Raw genomic sequence first — 24,888 nt, forward strand, 5'->3', positions numbered from 1 at the left:
ATACATCATATATATTCTTAGCTACATGATTTGCGTATCCAGATTTATCTACGTGCCTGGCTCTTCAGCCACTGGAGTATACACAATGCCGGCAGAATGATACGATAGGACCAAAACCAAAAATGTCCCCCTTCAATCACTGTTATCTATCCTTGTACATAATGGCCTGGACTTGATTCACTCCTTCCTTTCGATATATTGCAGCAAAAAGTCGAAATGACCAGATATGACCAAATTATCCCTAAGCATAGAGAACAGACATGGAGCTTGATATCCCTATCTATGGCCACCCTGCCAGACCGGATGGTAGCTGCTTCCATGCCCTTAGTTCACCCTATTAATATATTGTTTCATCCATTGCAAGGACACGAATATATAGCTGGCCCATGTGGAGGCCATAAACACCTTGGAGGTGGCAAGAACCTGTGCAGGACTCCACTCTTTAGAGGGTCTGCATTGCTTGCAAACATGTTGTGGAAAATTGGCTCAAAGGGTAAGCTGGCCCTACTATGTTCTGCCGCAAAATCTGGCACTGTAAAATTGGTGCAGTTTGTTGTTTGCTATGTGCAGCAATCAGCAGAGCGGAATCCATTTGCTCCGATGTATCTGTTGTATGTTACTATACTGTCTCCATAGGACACACTGTCCTAAGGCTAATGTTATAACAGCACTCAACAGCTGGCGGTGTTACTGTGAAGGTGACCACTGGTAATCAGCTGCTGCTATAACCCTGGAGGAACCGTGATATGATCCCCCATGTAGTCCACCCAGCATCTATCGTCAGGACTTGTAGACGGGAATGGACAGGGGCAGGCTTGGACTGGCCCACAGGAGAGCAGGAGAATCCTCCGGTAGGCCCCTGTGCAAGAGTGGGCCACAACCCTCTTATATGAGCAATACTTGGCACGCAGTACTTGGCACTATACACTTGAATCACTATGTGCAGACAAAGGCAATCTACCCAAATCAATACTATAGAAATCTGTGATTGAGGATAATGTCACATTTGCAGGTAGTTGAAAAGTGGGGCCCCGGAGTTGGTTACTGGTGGGCATTTAACACCCCAATAAATAAATACAGGACCCTGCAATACATCCACATGCATTGGATTTTCTTTGTTAATTCGCAGGGAAATCTGCATGATTAATGCACATTAAACTGTCTGATTTTGGTGCAGACTTTAATGCAAGAAACAGCAGTTTCATTAATATCAGACCAGTGGCGGTTAGTGATGAGCGAGTATGCTCGTTACGCGGGTTTTTTGTGAGTGCTCGGAGATTCAGTTTTTTTTCTCCGCAGCTGCATGATTAGAGGCTGCTAGACAGCCTGAGTACATGTGGGGATTCCCTAACAAACAGGCAATCCCTGCATGTGTTTAGGCTGTCTAGCAGCCGCAAATCATGCAGCTGCAGAGACAAAAGCTAAATCTCCGACAAAACAAAATACTTGGAGACCACCCGAGCATGCTTGGAAAACTCAGATAACGAGCATACTCGCTCATCACTAGTGGCGGTCCAATGATCGGCACCCCCACTAATCAGCATATTGTGGACCTCTGGCGCCCAATCCACAAGGTATCAACTACTCGGTTGGGATACCAAGTGTCAAAGCCCAACAGAGAGGATATTGATGAACCGTCCATATGTAATGAGCTGGCCGGCTCTGACTGTTCTGTTATCATTGACATAGAAGAATCTGTGACAGACACTGCCCCCGTGTGGCCAGAAGTTATACCTATGCCGAATGTGATTACAGGGAAACAAACTGTATTGGCTAAGCTCCCCCCTGTTGTGTCATGTGACCAGGAAGGAGAGAGAGAAGGAGAGCCCGGGAAATTTCTCTGTGCAGAGAGAAGTCTGTATATGCTGGTGCCCTCCTGTGAATGCGATATAACAGATTGTCTGGATGATCCCTCTCCCTTGAAAGCTGACTTCCAGATCCTGAACCCACGAACTGTAAGCGGGTCCTCTGTTGAGAGGCCGAATATTCACTCAGCGGTGACATCTCCACAGATCCTGAACCCACGAACTGTAAGCGGGTCCTCTGTTCAGAGGCCGAATATTCCACCCCTACCTGCCGTACCCCAAGGACTACAGTCTGGACCTGAGAGACGGAGCTTTGTTTAATCCCTGCAGTGACAGACAGGCCTGCGACGTGGGAAGATTACCTCCTGGAGTAAAGAGACTGGTAACGTGTGGATAGGGACAGTGAGGGATAGTTCGTTATTACACGTTAATTCTGTGAATAGGCATTTTTTGTATTGTCTACAATTGTGTTCCGCTGTGTTAAGAAAATGTTTAACAGTAAAGATATGTTTGATAAAATGGAATCTGGGTGTGGAAGTTTTGCTGAGCCAGATCATGGATATACATGGGCGAACTTGCCCTCGGTCACTTCATCTGGCGTAGTCGGCAGGATCTGTGCTCAGCAAAATTCCCACCCAGGCCCAGTGTACAGTCAGAAACCGCCGCCGGTGTCCATTGTAAACCAGGTCAGGAAATTTGGCGGGCGAAACTACCCCGTACCAGAGTGGGCGGAACAAGTGCGGATACTGGGAGAAATGTATAATATTGACCCTAAGACCTTGGCAGAAATGGCGGTACTGACACTAGAGGGGGAGGCATGGACGACAGTCAGACTGGAGACGGTCAGGGGGCAGCGTGTGTTGGAGGATTTGGTGCAGGTGCTGGAAAAGACCTATGGACCTACTACGTACCAGGGAACACTGCGATACCTGTTCTTTAGACGGACACAGCTTGAATGGGAGGACATTCCCCAATATGCAAATGCCCTTCAGGTACTCCTTGAACAAGTCTGTGCAAGAGGGGAACAACTGGCTACTATAGCTCCTCGTGACCTGGTACTGAGAGACCAATTCGTTATAGGGCTGAGAGACCAGTATCTTAACCGTACGCTACAGGACTTGATTCGGATGACGCCGACTCTCACCTTCGCTGAAGTCAAGCAGGAAGCCATAGAACGTTCTAGGGGACCCGTCATGGATGTGGGGACTCAAAGCGCTGCGTGCAGATCCATATTAAACAGTAACCAGCCCAACAGTGACACCGAGGAGCTGAAACAGATGGTAGCAGATTTACAGCAACAGGTGTCACAGTTAACACTAGAACGGCAGAGAGACCAGCGGATGCAACCTAGCCGTCCCGTGGGACCGTGTTGGTCATGTGGTGACCCCCGTCATAGGGCGAATCGTTGTCCTCAACGAACAAACCATCAGTTACCACGACGAACAGAATATCAGCTACATCCACGAGCAGAGCCGCCACGCCAGGTCTCACCACAATGGCCGCCGTTAAACTAGACACCCCTGCAGCTGAGGCTCGAGCAGCAGGGGGGGACAGAGAATGGGGTGTAGAAAAACAGAGCCAGCAACGGAGTACTCTTGCCTCGAGTAGTCCTACACTTGAAGTTATTCTGGAGGGAGTTGCAGTACAAGGATTGATGGACACTGGGTCGCAAGTGACCACGATCTCTGAACAGTTTTATGAAAAGTACCTCAAACCAAGAACTGCTTGTGATCCAGATACCACCATTAAGATAATTGCGGCTAATAACCTACCCATTCCAGTAACCGGAGTCGCCTGGATGGATACGAAGGCCTGTGGACAAGACCTAGGGAAACGAGGAATCGTCATTGTCAAGGAAGGCTTCGGCTCCGAGACTCCAGTAATAATCGGAATGAATATCTTGAAAGACCTGGATCTTATGCTGTTGAAAAGAAAAGGGCCCAAGTACTGGCAGAAAGTTACCAAACATAAACCGACTCGTCTGGCGTTCCAGCGCGTAATCCGGACCGTTGGACTTCAACAGATGGCAAAGGAACAACTACCCCTAGCAGCCATTAAAGTGCCCCGCTGTACTCGGATTACTTTGCCCGCTGAAAAAGAGACAGTCATTTCCCTGCCTCTTAACACCAACCGACAACTTGAAGGAGTTGAAGTGTTAATCGAACCGAGAGCTCCAAGTGGGGGTAAGCTAAACCCACTAGTCGCCCGCACCCTAGCCGTCGTGAGGAATGGAAGAGTCCCTGTCAGGCTAAACAACACCGCAGACGTAGGTGTAGCCCTTGAAGCTGGAACGCAACTTGCCAGAGTATATGCTCTACCTACAGAAGTGAACCCCATGGGACCCTTACAATTCACCCCGTCTACAGAAGATGGCCGGACGGTAACTGTCTCAGCCATAAATGCTCAAGCAGATGATGAAGACATTGGGCGAAAACTACTGGAAAAAGTGCAACTGGACCCATCCCAGTACACCAAACAGGAAGTGTCTCAAATGGAGAAACTACTGCGAGAACACCAAGACTCCTTTGCAAAGCATGACACTGACTTCGGGTACACCACCAGTATTCAACACGAGATTCCCACGGGTGATGCTGCCCCTATTCGCGAGAGGTACCGACAAATACCACCTCAACAATACCAGGAGGTGAAGAGCCTCTTAGAATCTATGCTACACGCCGGAGTGGTGCGGGAAAGCCAGAGCCCATGGGCTGCACCCGTGGTGATAGTCAAAAAGAAAGATGGATCCCTGAGATTTTGCGTAGACTACCGTCGGCTGAACGCTTGCACGATCCGGGACTCCTATCCACTCCCCCGGATCGAAGAGTCACTGACCGCCCTGAAAAAGGCCAAATATTTTTCGTCTCTAGACTTGGCCAGTGGATATTGGCAGGTCCCCATGAGTGAGAAGGACAGAGAAAAGACCGCCTTCATCCTTCCCATGGGCCTGTACGAGTTTGACCGGATGCCATTCGGCTTGAGTAACGCACCAGGGACCTTTCAGAGACTGATGGAACGCTATCTGGGAGATTTCAACTTCGAATTCACGCTGATATACCTTGATGACATCGTGGTATACTCCGCCACCTTTGAGGATCACCTTCACAAGCTTGGCAAAGTGTTCCAGCGCTTGAAGAAACACGGCTTGAAGTTAAAGCCCAGCAAGTGCCGTCTATTCCAGCAGGAGATCGATTACCTGGGACACCGGATCTCAGCCGAAGGTGTCCAACCCTCTCCAGAGAAGATAGCAGCTGTCCGAGAGTGGCCACAACCAACTACCATCAAAGAAGTCCAGGCTTTCCTGGGGCTAGCGGGCTATTACCGCCGATTTGTCAAGGACTTTGCCCGGCTTGCGGAACCACTGCATGAGACCCTCCGAGGAACCGCGAACAGTTCCAGAGGACGACGCATCAGCTGGGGGCCCGACCAAGAAAAATCCTTCCGGGCGCTTCAAGCTGCTCTGACATCACCCCCTATTCTGGCATTTGCAGACTACACCTTGCCGTTCCAGTTATACACCGACGCCAGCCTTCAAGGTCTCGGGGCGGTCCTCTCCCAAGTCCAAGATAACAAGGAACGCGTAATAGCCTATGCCAGTAGATCCCTCCGGGATACCGAAAAGAACCCCGTCAACTACAGCTCTTTCCGCCTGGAACTCCTGGCCCTGACCTGGGCTATGACAGAGAAATTTGCTGGCTACCTGACAGGAGCGGAGGTGCTGGTCGTGACAGACAACAATCCTCTTGCCCACCTAGAAAATGCCAAACTAGGGGCAATGGAACAGCGCTGGATGGCAAGGCTCTCTAGATTCCAATACAAAATTAAATACAGAGCGGGGAAGGAGAATCAGAATGCTGACAGCCTTTCCAGAGTGACATCATCCCCACCAGTGGGGAACCAGGATGAAGAGTTGGAGGAAGATGAACTGCCCGACTTTGCCCGGCTAGCTAAACAAATAGAAGATAGCCGCCAGTATGCTGTAGGCGGGATCGAAGCCGTAGTGGGGTCCCCCCTGTCCCAACAAGAATGGGCCAAGCTTCAAGATCGAGACCCTGAACACGTCTTACTGAAACAGTACGTGAAGACACAAGAGAAACCACCCTCCGAAGTAAGAGCCCGACTATCAACCAGGGCCTCTGCCCTACTTGCCCAATGGGATCGGCTGATCGTGAAGGATGGAGTCTTGTATCGCAGGGCCCTTTTATCCCATATGCTGGAAGAATGTTTGCAGATTGTCGTCCCGGTGCAGCTAGCCCATGAGATGGTGGCTGAAGCCCACAGAAGGAACGGCCACTTCGGCATAGACAAGACCCTCCGGTGGACCCAGCAATTCATTTTTTGCTCAGGACTCCGTAAGCTGGTTGAAAACGTCTGCCTGAGCTGTCGTACATGTGAACTCCACAAGTCTACTGAGCAGCGTGCACCTGTCCAGACCATTAGCACATCCAGGCCCCTCGAGTTGTTGATGGTGGACTATCTGTTGATCGGAACGGCGAATAGTGGCTACCAGTACTGTCTGGTGATGGTGGACCACTTCACGAAATTCGCCGTCGCTGTTGCTACCAGAGATCAGACTGCCGAATCAGCTGCACAGGCCATCTGTCAACACTTCGTTCGGGTCTACGGGTGTCCGGAGCGGCTGCACTCGGATCAGGGGGCGTGTTTCGAAGGGCGAGTCATTGAAGAACTTCAGCAGATGTATGGAATCAAGAAGTCCAGGACCACCCCGTATCATCCACAAGGGAATGGCGCGTGTGAACGTTTCAACCGGACTCTCTTACAACTGATCCGAACCTTAGCAGAAGACAAAAAGCCCGACTGGCCTCGATTCCTCCCAGAACTGCTGTGGGCCTATAACAATCAAGTCCATTCTGTCACCGGATACACGCCTTACACCCTCCTGTTTGGCCGCCCAGGCAAAGGCATCCATGAGCTACACCTGTCTAACTCTGATGAAGACACCTGTGGTACCTATCCTTCCTGGCTACAAGCACACCGTCAAAGGATGGAAACTGTCTACCGGCTGGTGGAACAGCAGATCCAGGACCAGGTCCACACTGATCCACTTCCAGTACAAGAAGACCTACTGAGTGTGGGTCAACTAGTCCTAGTTCGTATAAAGAAACCGCAAGGAAAACTCCGGCCCAAGTGGGAGACCGAAGTCTATCGAATAATTGGACACCCGTACCCTGATGGCCCCGTCTATCAAGTACAAGGCGAAGACAGCGGCAGCCTCCGCACCCTGCACCGTAACATGTTGCGCCCCTGCCATTCTCAGCCTGACTCCCCTCCTGTGATACCTAGAGAGATGGATATCACTAATACTGTGGGAGACACCGACACCGGGGATGTAGAGGTAGAAGACATACCTACCCCGGCTCGCCTGACTGACGCGTCTGAACCCCTTACCTCCTCGACTGACTTACCGACTGGGGCGGAGAGTGGAGTGACTGATCGGGGAGAGAGATTAGCACCCGTTAGGCGGACAGCTAGGACCAACGCAGGAGTGCCCCCGGGACAGTCCTACAGAGACCAATATGTGTGGCCCTCTTCACAGCCGGGTCCTGCAACCTCCACAGCCATCGCCGCCCTGGAGTCAGTCGTTGACAGGGACTGCCAACCTTCAAGTGGGGGGGCGTGTAATGAGCTGGCCGGCTCTGACTGTTCTGTTATCATTGACATAGAAGAATCTGTGACAGACACTGCCCCCATGTGGCCAGAAGTTATACCTATGCCGAATGTGATTACAGGGAAACAAACTGTATTGGCTAAGCTCCCCCCTGTTGTGTCATGTGACCAGGAAGGAGAGAGAGAAGGAGAGCCCGGGAAATTTCTGTGCAGAGAGAAGTCTGTATATGCTGGTGCCCTCCTGTGAATGCGATATAACAGATTGTTTGGATGATCCCTCTCCCTTGAAAGCTGACTTCCAGATCCTGAACCCACGAACTGTAAACGGGTCCTCTGTTGAGAGGCCGAATATTCACTCAGCGGTGACATCTCCACAGATCCTGAACCCACGAACTGTAAGCGGGTCCTCTGTTCAGAGGCCGAATATTCCACCCCTACCTGCCGTACCCCAAGGACTACAGTCTGGACCTGAGAGACGGAGCTTTGTTTAATCCCTGCAGTGACAGACAGGCCTGCGACGTGGGAAGATAACCTCCTGGAGTAAAGAGACTGGTAACGTGTGGATAGGGACAGTGAGGGAAAGTTTGTTATTACACGTTAATTCTGTGAATAGGCATTTTTTGTATTGTCTACAATTGTGTTCCGCTGTGTTAAGAAAATGTTTAACAGTAAAGATATGTTTGATAAAATGGAATCTGGGTGTGGAAGTTTTGCTGAGCCAGATCATGGATATACATGGGCGAACTTGCCCTCGGTCACTTCACATATTTTAGTCTAAGACAACCCTATTAAGGTTAACAGTAGTCAGCCTATATGTATTTACACATTGATTTGTGACTTGACTCAAGTCATAGTAAAATTGTGAGATCACAACAATGCAACCTGCATTTGGTATCTGAATCTTTTACAATCTTCATGAGGTCATTTCAGACCATTTAAAACTGTTTTCCGCCATGTCCTATACCTACGACTCTTCTGGACTGCTGGGGGTTCTGAGACACTGTTGCATCTTTCACATTACATAAAATAAGTGCACCCTACAGCAACAGGGACATCAGGCAGAAGCTTATGGTTGTTTTCTCTCCACCGTCACATCCCCTTATTATTTCGCTGATCCTCCAACCTTTTGCAGAATTTGGCAGTTTTTCATCATTAGGTTTCTCCACTAATTGGCAGCGATCTGCTCTGCAGCGACAGTTCAGAGGCAGAAGAAGGAAATTAACTCTATGAAGATTAATGTAAGAAGGAGATTCCCTTGTGCAAATTATCAAACGTGGCATTATCAGACGCTGGCACCGCTAGAGAGGCAAACATTAGCAGGAGCATAGTCAGTGCATGGAGGAGACGGGGCAGCCGGGCCCACGATAACAATAAGCAGCAGGAAAATAGTCTATAAAATGCTGCAGTGGCTGAATCGTCCACACAAACCTCATATTACGTATGTATTACCATAAAGGAACAAAACAAGAGAATGTCAGGGCACATAATATAAAAGGCAACACCATCCATCATAGAGTCATAGGGAGGCAATAAGTGGGAAGGAAAGAAATTAGGATTAGGAGCAATAGAAGAATATTTACTATCCACATACATGAATAATGCTTAGGTGATCTGTCACCAACTGACTGGGTGTCCTTCCTTGTACCACTTTTGGTACACACTAACCAGGACATACTGAGACCTGCCGTATACCGGGAACATCTCACAAGACCCGCTGTATACCGGAAACATCTCACAAGACCTGCTGTATATCGGGAACACCCCACAAGACCTGCTGTATACCCGGAACACCCCACAAGACCTGCTGTATACCGGGAACACCTCACAAGACCTGCTGTATATCGGGAACACCCCACAAGACCTGCTGTATACCGGGAACACCCCACAAGACCTGCCGCATACCGGGAACACCTCACAAGACCTGCTGTATACCGGGAACACCTCACAAGACCTGCTGTGTACCGGGAACACCTCACAAGACCTGCTGTATACCGGGAACACCTCACAAGACCTGCTGTATACCGGGAACACCCCACAAGACCTGCTGTATACCGGGAACACCTCACAAGACCTGCTGTATACCGGGAACACCTCACAAGACCTGCTGTGTACCGGGAACACCTCACAAGACCTGCTGTATACCGGGAACACCTCACAAGACCTGCTGTATATCGGGAACACCCCACAAGACCTGCTGTATACCCGGAACACCCCACAAGACCTGCTGTATACCGGGAACACCTCACAAGACCTGCTGTATACCGGGAACACCTCACAAGACCTGCTGTATATCGGGAACACCCCACAAGACCTGCTGTATACCGGGAACACCCCACAAGACCTTCTGTATACCGGGAACACCTCACAAGACCTGCTGTATACCGGGAACATTCCACAAGACCTGCTGTATACCGGGAACACCTCACAAGACCTGCTGTATACCAGGAACATTCCACAAGACCTGCTGCATACCGGAAACACCCCACAAGACCTGCTGTATACCGGGAACACCCCGCAAGACCCGCTGTATACCGGGAACATCTCACAAGACCTGCCTTATACTGGGAACACCACAAAAGACCTGCTGTATACCGTGAACATCTCATAAGACATGCCGTATACTGGGAGCACCTCACAAGACCTGCTGTATACCGGGAGCACCTCACAAGACCTGCTGTATACCCGGAACACCCCACAAGACCTGCTGTATACCGGGAACACCTCACAGGACCTGCTGTATACCGGGAACACCCCACAAGACCTGCTGTATATGGGGAACACCCCACAAGACCTGCCGTATACCGAGAACACCCCACAAGACCTGCCGTATACTGGGAACACCCCACAAGACCTGCTGTGTACCAGGAACACCCAACAAGACCTGCTGTATACCGGAACGCCCCAGAAGAGCTGCTGTATACCTGGAATACCTCACAAGACCTGCTGTATACCGGAAACACCTCACAAGACCTGCTGTAGACTGGGAACACCCAAAAATACTTGCAGTAAACCGGGAACACCCCACAAGACCCGCCGTATACCGGGAACACCTCACAAGACCTGCTGTATACCGGGGACACATCACAAGACCTGCTGTATACCAGGAACACCCCAAAAGACCTGCTGTATACCGGGAACATCCCACAAGACCTGCTGTATACCGGGAACACCTCACAAGACCTGTCGTATACCGGGAACACCTCACAAGACCTGCTGTATACCGGGAACACCCCACAAGACCTGCTGTATACCGGGAACATCCCACAAGACCTGCTGTATACTGAGAACACCCCACAAGACCTGCTGTATATCGGGAACACCCCACAAGACCTGATGTATACTGAGAACACCCCACAAGACCTGCTGTATACCAGGTACACCCCACAAGACCTGCTGTATACCAGGAACACCCCACAAGACCTGTTTTATACCGGGAACACCTCACAAGACTTCAAGACCCCACAAGCCTATTCATTTTGGACATGCTCTGACTCCACCATCACAATTGGGCTGTTGTCAGTGTCACTCACATCCTCACGCTTGCTAAATTTTCTGCTTCCAACACATCAGATTATAAAAAGTGATTTTTATCCTGATATTTCACAATTCCGACTGGTGCCAGTCACCAGATAGTTAATGTTATGCAGATCATCTGTTAGTAGTTTTAATGTTCTGGCTGCCTGGTGTGTATCATTTGTATCCTTCCTTTTGTGATACATCCAGTTGTTGGTTAATGATCTGATCACTAGGAGTTCATTTATTCATTCATTGAGATCACACCTGGTAGCTGACAGGCGGCCATAATCTGCATTATACCTGAGGGTCTTCCCATAGAAATTACCACCAGGAGATTCATCACTTTCTGGAGACGTTCCTCACACTGTTTTTTTAATTAGCGACTCAATAAATCATTTGATGTGTTACAAGGAAAATCCCAGGATCTGTTCACACTATAACATACTGGGACCGTGTACATTTTACGTTGAAATTGAATCGAGGTTTTACCGTGAAAATTAATGAATGAAGAATTAAACAGGAGGATTAAAAAACAAGGTGCGTTTTTTTGTTTTTGTTTTTTGCCTGAAACAAAACTAATGGACAAAAATGGTCATGTATCTGAACCGCTTTAACGGGTGGAAAAGAAGACAAATGGAGCAGATTTATTAAACAAGCATCATATAATTATAATTTATTCAGATTTAAGGGATTTAATACTATCAAAACTCAAATAGGCCTAATTTATCAGAACTTTTTTTACTGTCCATAGCAACCAATCAAAGCTCATTTTTCATTTTTCCAGAGCAAAATCTGAAATGAAAGTTGCGTTCTGATTGGTTGCTACGAATTATATAATAAATAAAATAATATAATAAATAATAAATATTTATACATTATTTTTCAGTTTTGGATTGGTGATGTGAAGCTGAAATCACTTGTCACGGGTTACCGCAACAGTGTGGAGCCAGAAGACCGCATAGTCTAATTGCTATTACTGAGAAGAAGCACTTCTCCTTCATTTTAATGATGTTTATTCCTTTTTGGCAGAACAGGGGTTAATTGGCCATGTGAGAAAACTCTGAGCTCGCAGCTGAGCTCAGTTAGCCACTCCCTTCCCATTTATAATCTGGGCCTGGTGCAAATCCTTGTCAGAGCTAGCATTTGCTGCATGGCTTGGAGGAGAGGTGTTGATATGAGAAGGAGTTTGGAGGAGTTATCTGTGACAGTTGCATGATTTGTAAGCATGGTAAATCCCTTCTCTTCCCTACTTTTGTTTATTCCCCTCCACGCCTCGGTGCAATCCTCTGTTACATGTGAGTGAATATTTTGTATGCTTGGAGTTTTCGGTGAACCCTTGTTTGTGTAGCCTTGTTTGTCAGGTTGGTGTACTGCGGTGCACAATAGTGCCCCTCTTCCCTGGGTGGGGGAAGAGAACAGAGGGCTAACTCAGGAGATAAGACAAGGGTGGTGGCCCTGTGCGCGCTAGTGCACCCCCTAGTGGTAGGGTGAGGGAAGGAGCCCCTGGTCCCCGGTCACCCGACAGCTGTGTCGTGACATCACTTGATCATTTGTGCAATACACTTAAATACTGTAATACTGCAGAATATTGTAAAATGATTATCGAATTGCTAGGAAGCCCCATACAATAGTGTACGAACATGGCAGACACGCGCAAGCCTTCAGTATGGGGGGGAGGGTGTTGAAAGGGACACATCCCTCCATTTCCATTTTCTACAATGCCACTGTCAAAACTGACAGCGGCATCTAAGAAGTTTAACTGCTGTGATCAGATCTGCAAATAGCCTTGGGTGCCGGATGTACACAATCGATCCGAAGCCGAATGCGAACATGCAGTGTGCACAACCACACATCAACACCCCAGCATGGTTAAGGACCCCCATCAAGCAAAGGTGCAGTACCCAATGATCTTATTAAATGATGTGATAAGAAAGAAAGAAAGAAAGAAAGAAAGAAAGAAAGAAAGAAAGAAAGAAAGAAAGAAAGAAAGATAAAAGATTCAATGCAGATGTGTACAAGACCCTGAAATATAACCAAGTGCTCCTTGACATAAAAAGTATCATCCAGGATCAGAATCTTGGGAACTTTTGCAAGCTTAAAGGGAACCTGTCAGCAGAATTGTGCTCAGTGACCTACAGACAGTGTCAGGTCTGCACCGTTATACTGATTACACTGATACCTGATGATGAAATCCGTCTTGTGGTTGTTGTGTAATCTTTATTTTCAGTTTTGTGTTAATGATAGGCTCGTGCTCCGGGGCGGCATGCGGGGGTCTTCATGTGGTGCTCTGATTAGGTATTCATAATGAAGACTGCTGACAGGAAAAAAAAAATTCCTCCTCCAAGATGGCGCCGCTGGTGCCTGTGCAGGAGCAGCTTTCAGATCACCTCTATATACACCGATAGATGCTACTGCACAGGCGCTGCGGGCGCTATTTTCAAATGGATTTTTTTTTACTATCAGAATAACATCAACGATATTAACCCCTTCACCCCCAAGGGTGGTTTGCACGTTAATGACCGGGCCAATTTTTACAATTCTGACCACTGTCCCTTTATGAGGTTATAACTCTGGAACGCTTCAACGGATCTTGGCGATTCTGACACTGTTTTCTCGTGACATATTGTACTTCATGATAGTGGTAAAATTTCTTTGATATTACCTGCGTTTATTTGCAAAAAAAATGGAAATTTGGCGAAAATTTTGAAAATTTTGCAATTTTCCAACTTTGAATTTTTATGCCCTTAAATCACAGAGATATGTCACACAAAATACTTAATAAGTAACATTTCCCACATGTCTACTTTACATCAGCACAATTTTGGAACCAAAATTTTTTTTTGTTAGGGAGTTATAAGGGTTAAAAGTTGACCAGCAATTTCTCATTTTTACAACACCATTTTTTTTTAGGGACCACATCTCATTTGAAATCATTTTGAGGGGTCTATATGATAGAAAATACCCAAGTGTGACACCATTCTAAAAACTGCACCCCTCAAGGTGCTCAAAACCATATTCAAGAAGTTTATTAACCCTTCTGGTGCTTCACAGGAATTTTTGGAATGTTTAAATAAAAATGAACATTTAACTTTTTTTCACAAAAAATTTACTTCAGCTCCAATTTGTTTTATTTTACCAAGGGTAACAGGAGAAAATGGACCCCAAAAGTTGTTGTACAATTTGTCCTGAGTACGCCGATACCCCATATGTGGGGGTAAACCACTGTTTGGGCGCATGACAGAGCTCGGAAGCGAAGGAGTGCCATTTGACTTTTCAATGCAAAATTGACTGGAATTGAGATGGGACGCCATGTTGCGTTTGGGGAGCCCCTGATGTGCCTAAACATTGAAACCCCCCACAAGTGACACCATTTTGGAAAGTAGACCCCCTAAGGAACTTATCTAGAGGTGTGGTGAGCACTTTGACCCACCAAGTGCTTCACAGAAGTTTATAATGCAGAACCGTAAAAATAAAAAATCATATTTTTTCACAAAAATTATTTTTCGCCCCCCAATTTTTTATTTTCCCAAGGGTAAGAGAAGAAATTGGACCCCAAAAGTTGTTGTACAATTTGTCCTGAGTACGCTGATACCCCATATGTGGGGATAAACCACTGTTTGGGCGCATGGGAGACCTCGGAAGGGAAGGAGCGCCGTTTGACTTTTCAATGCAAAATTGACAGGAATTGAGATGGGACGTCATGTTGCGTTTGGAGAGCCCTTGATGTGCGTAAACATTGAAACCCCCCACAAGTGACACCATTTTGGAAAGTAGACCCCCTAAGGAACTTATCTAGAGGTGTGGTGAGCACTTTGACCCACCAAGTGCTTCACAGAAGTTTATAATGCAGAACCGTAAAAATAAAAAATCATATTTTTTCACAAAAATTATCTTTTCACCCCCAATTTTATATTTTCCCAAGGGTAAGAGAAGAAATTGGACCCCAAAAGTTGTTGTACAATTTGTCCTGAGTGCGCTGATACCCCATATGTGGGGGGAACCACCGTTTGGACGCATGGAAGGGCTCGGAAGTGAAGGAGCGCCATTTGGAATGCAGACTTAGATGGAATGGTCTGCAGGCGTCACATTGCGTTTGCAGAGCCCCTAATGTACCTAAACAGTAGAAGCCCCGCACAAGTGACCCCATTTTGGAAACTAGACCCCCCAAGGAACTTATCTAGATGTGTTGTAATAACTTTGAACCCCCAAGTGTTTCACTACAGTTTATAACGCAGAGCCGTGAAAATAAAAAATCTTTTTTTTTCCCACAAAAATTATTTTTTAGCTCCCAGTTTTGTATTTTCCCAGGGGTAACAGGAGAAATTGGACCCCAAAGGTTGTTGTCCTATTTGTCCTGAGTACGCTGATACCCCATATGTTGGGGTAAACCCCTGTTTGGGCACACGGGAGAGCTCGGAAGGGAAGGAGCACTGTTTTACTTTTTCAACGCAGAATTGGCTGGAATTGAGATCGGACGCCATGTCGCGTTAGGAGAGCCCCTGATGTGCCGAAACAGTGGAAACCCCCCAATTATAACTGAAACCCTAATCCAAACACACCCCTAACCCTAATCCCAACAGTAACCCTAACCACACCTCTAACCCTGACACACCCCTAATCCTAATCCCAACCCTATTCCCAACCGTAAATGTAATCTAAACTCTAACCGTAACTTTAGCCCCAACCCTAACCCTAACTTTAGCCCCAACCCTAACTGTAGCCTTAACCCTAGCCCCAACCCTAGCCCTAACCCTAACCCTAATGGGAAAATGGAAATAAATACATTTTTTTTATTTTTCCCTAACTAAGGGGGTGATGAAGGGGGGTTTGATTTACTTTTATAGCGAGTTTTTTAACGGATTTTTATGATTGGCAGCTGTCACACACTGAAAGACGCTTTTTATTGCAAAAAATATTTTTTGCGTTACCACATTTTGAGAGCTATAAATTTTCCATATTTTGGTCCACAGAGTCATGTGAGGTCTTGTTTTTTGCGGGACGAGTTGACGTTTTTATTGGTAACTTTTTGGGCACGTCACATTTTTTGATCGCTTTTTATTCCGATTTTTGTGAGGCAGAATGACCAAAAACCAGCTATTCATGAATTTCTTTTGGGGGAGGCGTTTATACTGTTCCGCGTTTGGTAAAATTGATAAAGCAGTTTTATTCTTCGGGTCAGTACGATTACAGCGATACCTCATTTATATTATTTTTTTATGTTTTGGCGCTTTTATACGATAAAAACTATTTTATGGAAAAAATAATTATTTTTGCATCGCTTTATTCTCAGGACTATAACTTTTTTATTTTTTTGCTGATCATGCTGTATGGCGGCTCGTTATTTGCGGGACAGGATGACGCTTTCAGCAGTACCATGGTTATTTATATCTGTCTTTTTGATCGCGTGTTATTCCACTTTTTGTTCGGCGGTATGATAATAAAGCGTTGTTTTTTGCCTCGTTTTTTTTTTTTTTCCCTACGGTGTTTACTGAAGGGGTTAACTAGTGGGCCAGTTTTATAGGTCGGGTCGTTACGGACGCGGCGATACTAAATATGTGTACTTTTATTGTTTTTTTTTTTTTTTATTTAGATAAAGAAATGTATTTATGGGAATAATATATATATTTTTTTTCATTATTTTGGAATATTTTTTTTTATTTTTTTTTTACACATTTGGAAATTTTTTTTAAAACTTTTTTACTTTGCCCCAGGGGGGGACAATACAGATCGGTGATCTGTCAGTTTGCATAGCACTCTGACAGATCACCGATCTGAGAGAAGTGCAGGCTGCTTCACAGTGCCTGCTCTGAGCAGGCTTCTGTGAAGCCACCTCCCTCCCTGCAGGACCCGGATCCGCGGCCATCTTGGATCCGGGTCTGGAGCAGGCAGGGAGGGAGGTAAGACCCTCGCAGCAACGCGATCACATCGCGTTGCTGCGGGGGGCTCAGGGAAGCCCGCAGGGAGCCCCCTCCCTGCGCGATGCTTCCCTGCACCGCCGGCACATCGCGATCATGTTTGATCGCGGTGTGCCGGGGGTTAATGTGCCGGGAGCGGTCCGTGACCGCTCCTGGCACATAGTGCCGGATGTCAGCTGCGATAGGCAGCTGACACCCGGCCGCGATCGGCCGCGCTCCCCCCGTGAGCGCCGCCGATCGCGCTGGACGTACTATCCCGTCCGTGGTCATGGGGGCCCACCCCACCTCGACGGGATAGTACGTCCGATGTCAGAAAGGGGTTAATTATAAACACAGTACATATGCGATTATGCCACAGGGCAGGTGTCACTGCTAGTACCTGCCTGCAGAAGGGTTTTGTTTCTAGCATGTACACATATTCATTATGTAAACTAGGGGGCAGGTCAGTGAGGGATCAGCGACCTGTCAGCAGTCTTCATTATGAATACCTAATCAGAGCACCACATGAAGACCCCCACAGGCTGCCCCCGGAGCACGAGCTTATCATTAACTCAAAACTGGAAATAAAGATTACACAACAACCACAAGACGGATTTCATCACCAGGTATCAGTGTAATCAGTATAACAGCGCAGACCTGACACTGTCTGTAGGTCACTGAGCACAATCCTGCTGACAGGTTCCCTTTAAGAAAAGTTCCAGAGACAAGGACTGACATATTGCTGTGTGAATAAAATCATATATTTTTTTATATATAATTCTTAAAATGCTAAATCCTGTAATAGCTAAAAAGATAGAAAGATAATAGATACATACCAGATAGACAGATAGATAGATACATAGATAGATAGATAGATATGATAGATCGATAATAGATAGATAATACATAGATGATAGATAGATAGATAGATAATAGATAGATAGATGATAGATAGATAGATAGATAGATAGATAGATAGATAGATAGATAGATAACACATACTGTAAATTTTTCATAGCAATATTGCAGTTTCATTGTTCCAATATCCATTTGTACATAATTTACAAATTTCCTATTTTCTATGGCAGCAATGCAGCTCCAGTATTCTAAAGTTATCATTCTTAGCAGTTCAGGGTGCAACCTTATCTTTTCCTACAGTTACATTTTTTTATTTGGCACCAGTACACACCAGATTGGATGTGCTGGTCATTTTGTTCTATCAGTATATATATATATATATATATATATATATATATATATATATATATATATATATATATATATATATATATATATATAAATAAAGTATGTATATATACAGTGTGTGTGTGTGTGTGTGTGTGTGTGTGTGTGTGTGTGTGTGTGTGTGTGTGTGTGTGTGTGTGTGTGTGTGTGTGTGTGTAGACTTCTTGGCTGCTTGCTTGCAGAAGTATTGCACCCAAAACAGTAGGACTGTGCTGATATTTTCCTCCTTCTTATTAGATAGACAGAACAGATAGATAGATAGATAGATAGATAGATATATAGATAGATAGATAGATAGATAGATAGATAGATAGATAGATGATCATAGATAGATCATAGATAGATAATAGATAATAGATAGATAATAGATAGATAGATAATAGATAGATAGATAATAGATCATAGATAGATTATATAGATAATAGATAGATAATAGATAGATAGATAATTAGATAGATAGATAGATAGATAGATAGATAGATAGATAGATAGATAGAAGATAGTAAGATAATATGAGAACAGTATTGTGTGACATGTGCCGGGTGAATCTGTGTAATGTTACAATAGAACAAATACATATCACCAGTTACCACTGATCAGATACAGATGTTACATCCATTCTATCCTATTCATGTTATTTCATTACATGACCACAGAAGACAATGGCAGAGGAGCAGGTACTTCACCATCACACTGCCATCATCTGCACCCTCTGTGTCTTCTCTCCATACTCTGTGGTCTTCACCCTCACACTGCCATCATCTGCACCCTCTGTGTCTTCTCTCCATACTCTGTGGTCTTCACCCTCACACTGCCATCATCTGCACCCTCTGTGTCTTCTCTCCATACTCTATGGCCTTCACCATCACACTGCCATCATCTGCACCCTATGTATCTTCTCTCCACACTCTGTGGTCTTCACCATCACACTGCCATCATTTGCACCCTCTGTATCTTCTCTCCATACTCTATGGTCTTCACCATCACACTGCCATCATCTGCACCCTCTCTATCTTCTCTCCATACTCTATGGTCTACACCCTCACACTGCCATCATCTGCACCCTATGTATCTTATCTCCATACTCTATGGTCTTCAACATCACACTGCCATCATCTGCACCCTCTGTATCTTCTCTCCATACTCTATGGTCTACACTCTCACACTGCTATCATCTGCACCCTCTGTATCTTCTCTCCATACTCTATGGTCTACACCCTCACACTGCCATCATCTGCACCCTATGTATCTTATCTCCATACTCTATGGTCTTCAACATCACACTGCCATCATCTGTACCCTATGTATCTTATCTCCATACTCTATGGTCTTCAACATCACACTGCCATCATCTGCACCCTCTGTATCTTCTCTCCATACTCTATGGTCTACACCCTCACACTGCCATCATCTGCACCCTATGTATCTTCTCTCCATACTCTATGGTCTACACCCTCACACTGCCATCATCTGCACCCTTTGTATCTTCTCTCCATACTCTATGGTCTACACCCTCACACTGCCATCATCTGCACCCTTTGTATCTTATCTCCATACTCTATGGTCTACACCCTCACACTGCCATCATCTGCACCCTCTGTATTTTCTCTCCATACTCTATGGTCTTCACCATCACACTGCCATCATCTGCACCCTCTGTATTGCATACTCTGTGTTCTTCAATTCCATCTATTACTCTCTGGCGTCACCCCAACTGTAGTAGTCTGATAAGAAGTGAAGGAAAGTGCTGTCCCCATGTGCTGAGAGCCCCCAGAGCATCCATGTGCCTGATCTCAGCAGCTGCTACCATAGGTTTTGGCCAAATAAGAAGCTGGTACTTCACTTACCCACTGAGAGCTGCACTGGCCCGAAGCAGAGGGAGACCTGGACCCAGAGGAGCAGCGCCAGCACAGCCTGTGGTTGCTGTTGACCCTGGAATGGATCTGCTGCTCTCCATCCTCCTCTCATTCCATAACACATCTTTCATGGAGCAGAGGCATCCAGGCAAGAGACCTGCAGAGGACACACGGGGATTAGCAGCTCATCTTCTGCATTGGTGCACACTGACCCATCCACCACCCCACCACAACACACATGTGCAGCATGGACACTCACTGGTTAATGAGCCTCCAGAATTGGGGAGAGGTGCATGGCTCCCAGCTCCGCTCACACTGACACAATGCAGCGCCTGCTCTTTATATGCACAGGGATACACTGGAGCTGCCGCTGGTCCTCCTCTCCCTGATCAGGCATGCATGGCTTTGCCTCCTCTGTATGGATATTGCATCCTGATAAGGTCAAGGGGAAGACTGGGGACACTGGGAGATTAACCCCTCCAGCACCAGCCAGCAGCCCCCTCCCCCATCTCACCTGCAGCAGGAGTAGTGCTCAGCCCCCTCCCCCACCTCACCTGCAGCAGCTCAGGACGGGGGCTCCTCGGAGAGGTGAGTGCTGCCCCCAGACTGTCACATCCTCGGCTATGGCTCACCTGGCAGGCGCGCCCCCGGGGCTCGTGGTCGCTCGGGAGCGCGCAGGCAGGTCGCTCTCCAGGGTCCTGGTGGTCCCACAATGTGCAGGTGCCGGTGATGGCTGCAGGGCACGGTGTATACAGATATTATATACAGACAGTATATACAGAAACTATACAGACAGTATATACAGTGTATACAGACATTATATACAGTGTATACAGATATTATATACAGTGTATACAGACAGTATATACAGAAAATATACAGAAAATATATACAGTGTATACAGATATTATATACAGACAGTATATACAGATATTATATACAGACAGTGTTTAGATACATGTATACAAGCTGCAGAGCATTGCATTACATACAGTGGGTACGGAAAGTATTCAGACCCCTTTACATTTTTCGCTCTTTGTTTCACTGCAGCCATTTGGTAAATTCAAAAAAGTTCATTTTTTCACATTAATGTACACTCTGCACCCCATCTTGACTGAAAAAAACCTCCAGAAATATAAATTTTTTTGCAAATTTCATAAAAAAGAAAAACTGAAAAACTGGTCATAAATATTCAGACCCTTTGCTCAGACACTCATATTTAAGTCATGTGCTGTCCATTTCCTTGTGATCCTCCTTGAGATGGGTCTATTCCTTCATTGGAGTCCAGCTGTGTGTAATTAAACTGATAGGACTTGATTAGGAAAGGCGCACACCTGTCTGTATAAGACCTCACAGCTCACAGTGCATGTCAGACCAAATGAGAATCATGAGGTCAAAGGAGCTGGCCAAGGAGCTCAGAGACAGAATTATGGCAAGGCACAGATCTGGCCAAGGTTACAACAGAATTTCTGCAGTACTCAAGGTTCCTAAGAGCACAGCGGCCTCCATAATCCTCAAATGGAAGAAGTCTGGGACCACCAGAAGTCTTCCTAGACCTGGCCGTCCAGCCAAACTGAGCAATCGTGGGAGAAGAGCCTTGGTGAGAGAGGTAAAGAAGAACCCCAAGATCACTGTGGCTGAGCTCCAGAGATGCAGTAGGGAGATGGGAGAAAGCTCCACAAAGTCAACTCTTACTGCAGCCCTCCACCAGTCGGGCCTTTATGGCAGAGTGGCCCGACTGAAGCCTCTCCTCAGTGCAAGACTTATGAAAGCCGCATAGAGTTTGCTAAAAAACACATGAAGGACTCCCAGACTATGAGAAATAAGATTCTCTGGTCTGATGAGATGAAGATAGCCTTTTTTGGTGATAATTCTAAGCGGTATGTGTGGAGAAAACCAGGCACTGCTCTGTTGTGAATTCTGTTGTGGGTTCTGCTCTTGGGCTCCCTCCGGTGGTTATAAGTGGTAGTGCTGCTGTTTGTCCTTCACAGCAGTCATCAGGTGCGTCCACTTCGGACGGGGCTATTTAGTCTGGCTTCACCCTTTAGTGAGTGCCAGTTGTTCATTGTTTCTGGAGGATTCACATCTCTTCCTGGTCGCTCCTGCTTGCAGTTCATTTCTACAAGATAAGTTCTGCTTGTTTTTCTGCCCACATGTTGTGGGCCTCATTGTTCAGTGTTTTGCATGTTTTTTCTTATCCAGCTTTATCTGTGTAAGGATTTATGCAGCCAAGCTGGAAACTCTGGAGAGGCAGATTTACCCTCCATATCTTTAGTTAGATGTGGAGTTTTTTTTGTATTATCTGTGGTGGACATTTCATAGTATTTTAATACTGACCGCATAGTTCTCTGTCCTATCTTTTCTATCTAGCTAGATTGGCCTCCTTTGCTAAATTCTGTTTTCAGCCTGTGTATGTTTTTTCCTCTCCTCTCACAGTCAATATTTGTGGGGGGCTGCCTATCCTTTGGGAATTTTCTCTGAGGCAAGATAGTTTTCCCATCTATAGGGTTAATTAGTCCCCAGCTGTGTCGAGGTGTCTAGGATTGGTAGGTACATCCCAAGGCTACTTCTAGTTGCGGTGTTAAGTCCAGGGTCTGCGGTCAGTACAGTTACCACATTCTCCAGAGTACGTCTCATGCCGCTCCTAGGCCACCAGATCATAACACTGCTCATCACCTGCCCATTACAATCCCAACAGTGAAACATGGTGGTGGCAGCATCATGCTATGGGGGTGTTTTTCAGCTGCAGGGACAGGACGACTGGTTGTCATTGAAGGAAACATGAATGCGGCCAAGTACAGAGATATCCTGGATGAAAACCTCTTCCAGAGTGCTCTGGACCTCAGACTTGGCCGAAGGTTCACCTTCCAACAAGACAATGACCCTAAGCACACAGCTAAAATAACAAAGGAGCGGCTTCAGAACAACTCTGTGACCATTCTTGACTGGCCCAGCCAGAGCCCTGACCTAAACCCAACTGAGCTTCTCTGGAGAGACCTGAAAATGGCCGTCCACCAACGTTCACCATCCAACCTGACGGAACTGGAGAGGATCTGCAAGGAAGAATGGCAGAGGATCCCCAAATCCAGGTGAGAAAAACTTGTGGCATCATTCCCAAGAAGACTCATGGCTGTACTAGATCAAAAGGTGCTTCTACTCAATACTGAGCAAAGGGTCTGAATACTTATGGCCATGTGATATTTCAGTTTTACTTTTTTTTTTTATAAATTTGCAAAAATTTCTACATTTCTGTTTCTTTTTTTCAGTCAAGATGGGGTGCAGACTGTACATTAATGAGAAAAAATTAACTTTTTTGAATTTACCCAATGGCTGCAATGAAACAAAGTGTGAAAAATGTAAAGGGGTTTGAATACTTTCTGTACCCACTGTATACAAGCTGCCGAGCATTCCAATACATACATGTATACAAGCTGCCGAGCATTTCATTACATACATGTATACAAGCTGCAGAGCATTACATTACATACTGTACATGTATACAAGGTGCAGAGCAGTATATACATGTATACAAGCTGCAGAGCATTGCAGCACTCCTCATATTCCTTTGCTCCCCAGAGACGTCTACCCTACACAGACCAATCATAACATAAAAGCCACTGATTATCTCATGACAATGGCACTTGCCAAGGACTGTGATATATCAGGTAGAAAATGAACAGTTAGTTCTTAGTTCTTAGAGTTGGAAGCAGGAAAAATGAGCAGGAGTAAAAGGAAGGATCCGAGAGGCTCTGTGAAAGGTTAAGTTGTGATTTTTGGATGACTGGATGAAAGCATCTGAAAAACATCAGGTTTAGTGAGGTGTTCCCGATATACAGCAGGTCTTGTGGGGTGTTCCCAGTATACGGTAAATCTTGTGAGGTTTTCTCGATATACAGCAGGTCTTGTGGGGCATTCCCAGTATACAGCAGGTCTTGTGGGGTGTTCCCGGTATACAGCAGGTCTTGTGGGGTGTTCCCGGTATACAGCAGGTCTTGTGGGGTGTTCCCGGTATACAGCAGGTCTTGTAGGGTGTTCCCGGTATACAGCAGGTCTTGTGGGGTGTTCCCAGTATACGGTAAATCTTGTGAGGTTTTCTCGATATACAGCAGGTCTTGTGGGGTGTTCCCGGTATACAGCAGGTCTTGGGTGTTCCCGCTATACGGCAGGTCTTGTGGGGCATTCCCAGTAAACGGCAGGTCTTGTGGGGTGTTCCCGGTATACAGCAGGTCTTGTGGGATGTTCCCGGTATATGGCAGGTCTTGTTGGGTGTTCCCGGTATACAGCAGTTCTTGTGGGATGTTCCCGGTATACGGCAGGTCTTGTGGGATGGTCCCGGTATACAGCAGTTCTTGTGGGATGTTCCCGGTATACAGCAGTTCTTGTGGGATGTTCCCGGTATACAGCAGTTCTTGTGGGATGTTCCCGGTATACAGCAGTTCTTGTGGGATGTTCCCAGTATACGGCAGGTCTTGTGGGATGTTCCCGGTATACAGCAGGTCTTGTGGGATGTTCCCGGTATACGGCAGGTCTTGTGGGGCGTTCCTGGTATACAGATCTTATGGGGTGTTCCCAGTATACGGCTGGTCTTGTGAGGTATTCCCGGTATATGGCAGGTCTTGTGTGGGCATTCCCGGTATACAGCAGGTCTTGTGGGGGCTTTCCCGGTATACAGCAGGTTTTGTGGGGTGTTCCCGGTATACGGCAGGTCTTGTGAGGTGTTCCCGGTATACGGCAGGTCTTGTGGGATGTTCCCAGTATACAGCAGGTCTTGTGGGGCATTCCCGGTATACAGCAGGTCTTGTGGGGCATGTCATACTCGCGCCCAGACTGGTTGGCGCGGGCGTGCGGAGGTGTGTGGCCCCACTGTGCCACAGACCAAACCTCCCTGGAAGGGGCGTAACTAAGTAGCTTCCTAGGTGTTCGCTGGAGCCTCTGATGGTGAGGTCA

The 24,888-nt window shown here is 46.5% G+C and overlaps 1 protein-coding gene across 3 annotated transcripts in view; it reads right to left on the reverse strand.

Moving 5' to 3' along the window:
* Nucleotides 1-20,615, reverse strand: part of SUSD4 (sushi domain containing 4) — a 157,099-nt gene extending 136,484 nt beyond the window's left edge. For 2 of the 3 annotated variants that reach the window (XM_077282202.1, XM_077282200.1), the window contains exons 1-2: nucleotides 20,496-20,615; nucleotides 19,933-20,098 (exon numbers count right to left, since the gene is read on the reverse strand). In XM_077282202.1, the coding sequence (XP_077138317.1) occupies nucleotides 19,933-20,065 (133 nt within the window). In that variant the 5' untranslated portion in view covers nucleotides 20,066-20,098; nucleotides 20,496-20,615. Of the gene's footprint in view, nucleotides 1-19,932; nucleotides 20,099-20,200; nucleotides 20,337-20,495 lie in introns of those variants that run through there. The other variant, XM_077282201.1, reaches the window with a different exon arrangement.
* Between the last annotated feature and the right edge of the window lie 4,273 nt (nucleotides 20,616-24,888).

Source organism: Ranitomeya variabilis, chromosome 2 (genome assembly GCF_051348905.1).
Source record: "Ranitomeya variabilis isolate aRanVar5 chromosome 2, aRanVar5.hap1, whole genome shotgun sequence".
In the NCBI taxonomy this organism is placed as follows: domain Eukaryota; kingdom Metazoa; phylum Chordata; class Amphibia; order Anura; family Dendrobatidae; genus Ranitomeya; species Ranitomeya variabilis.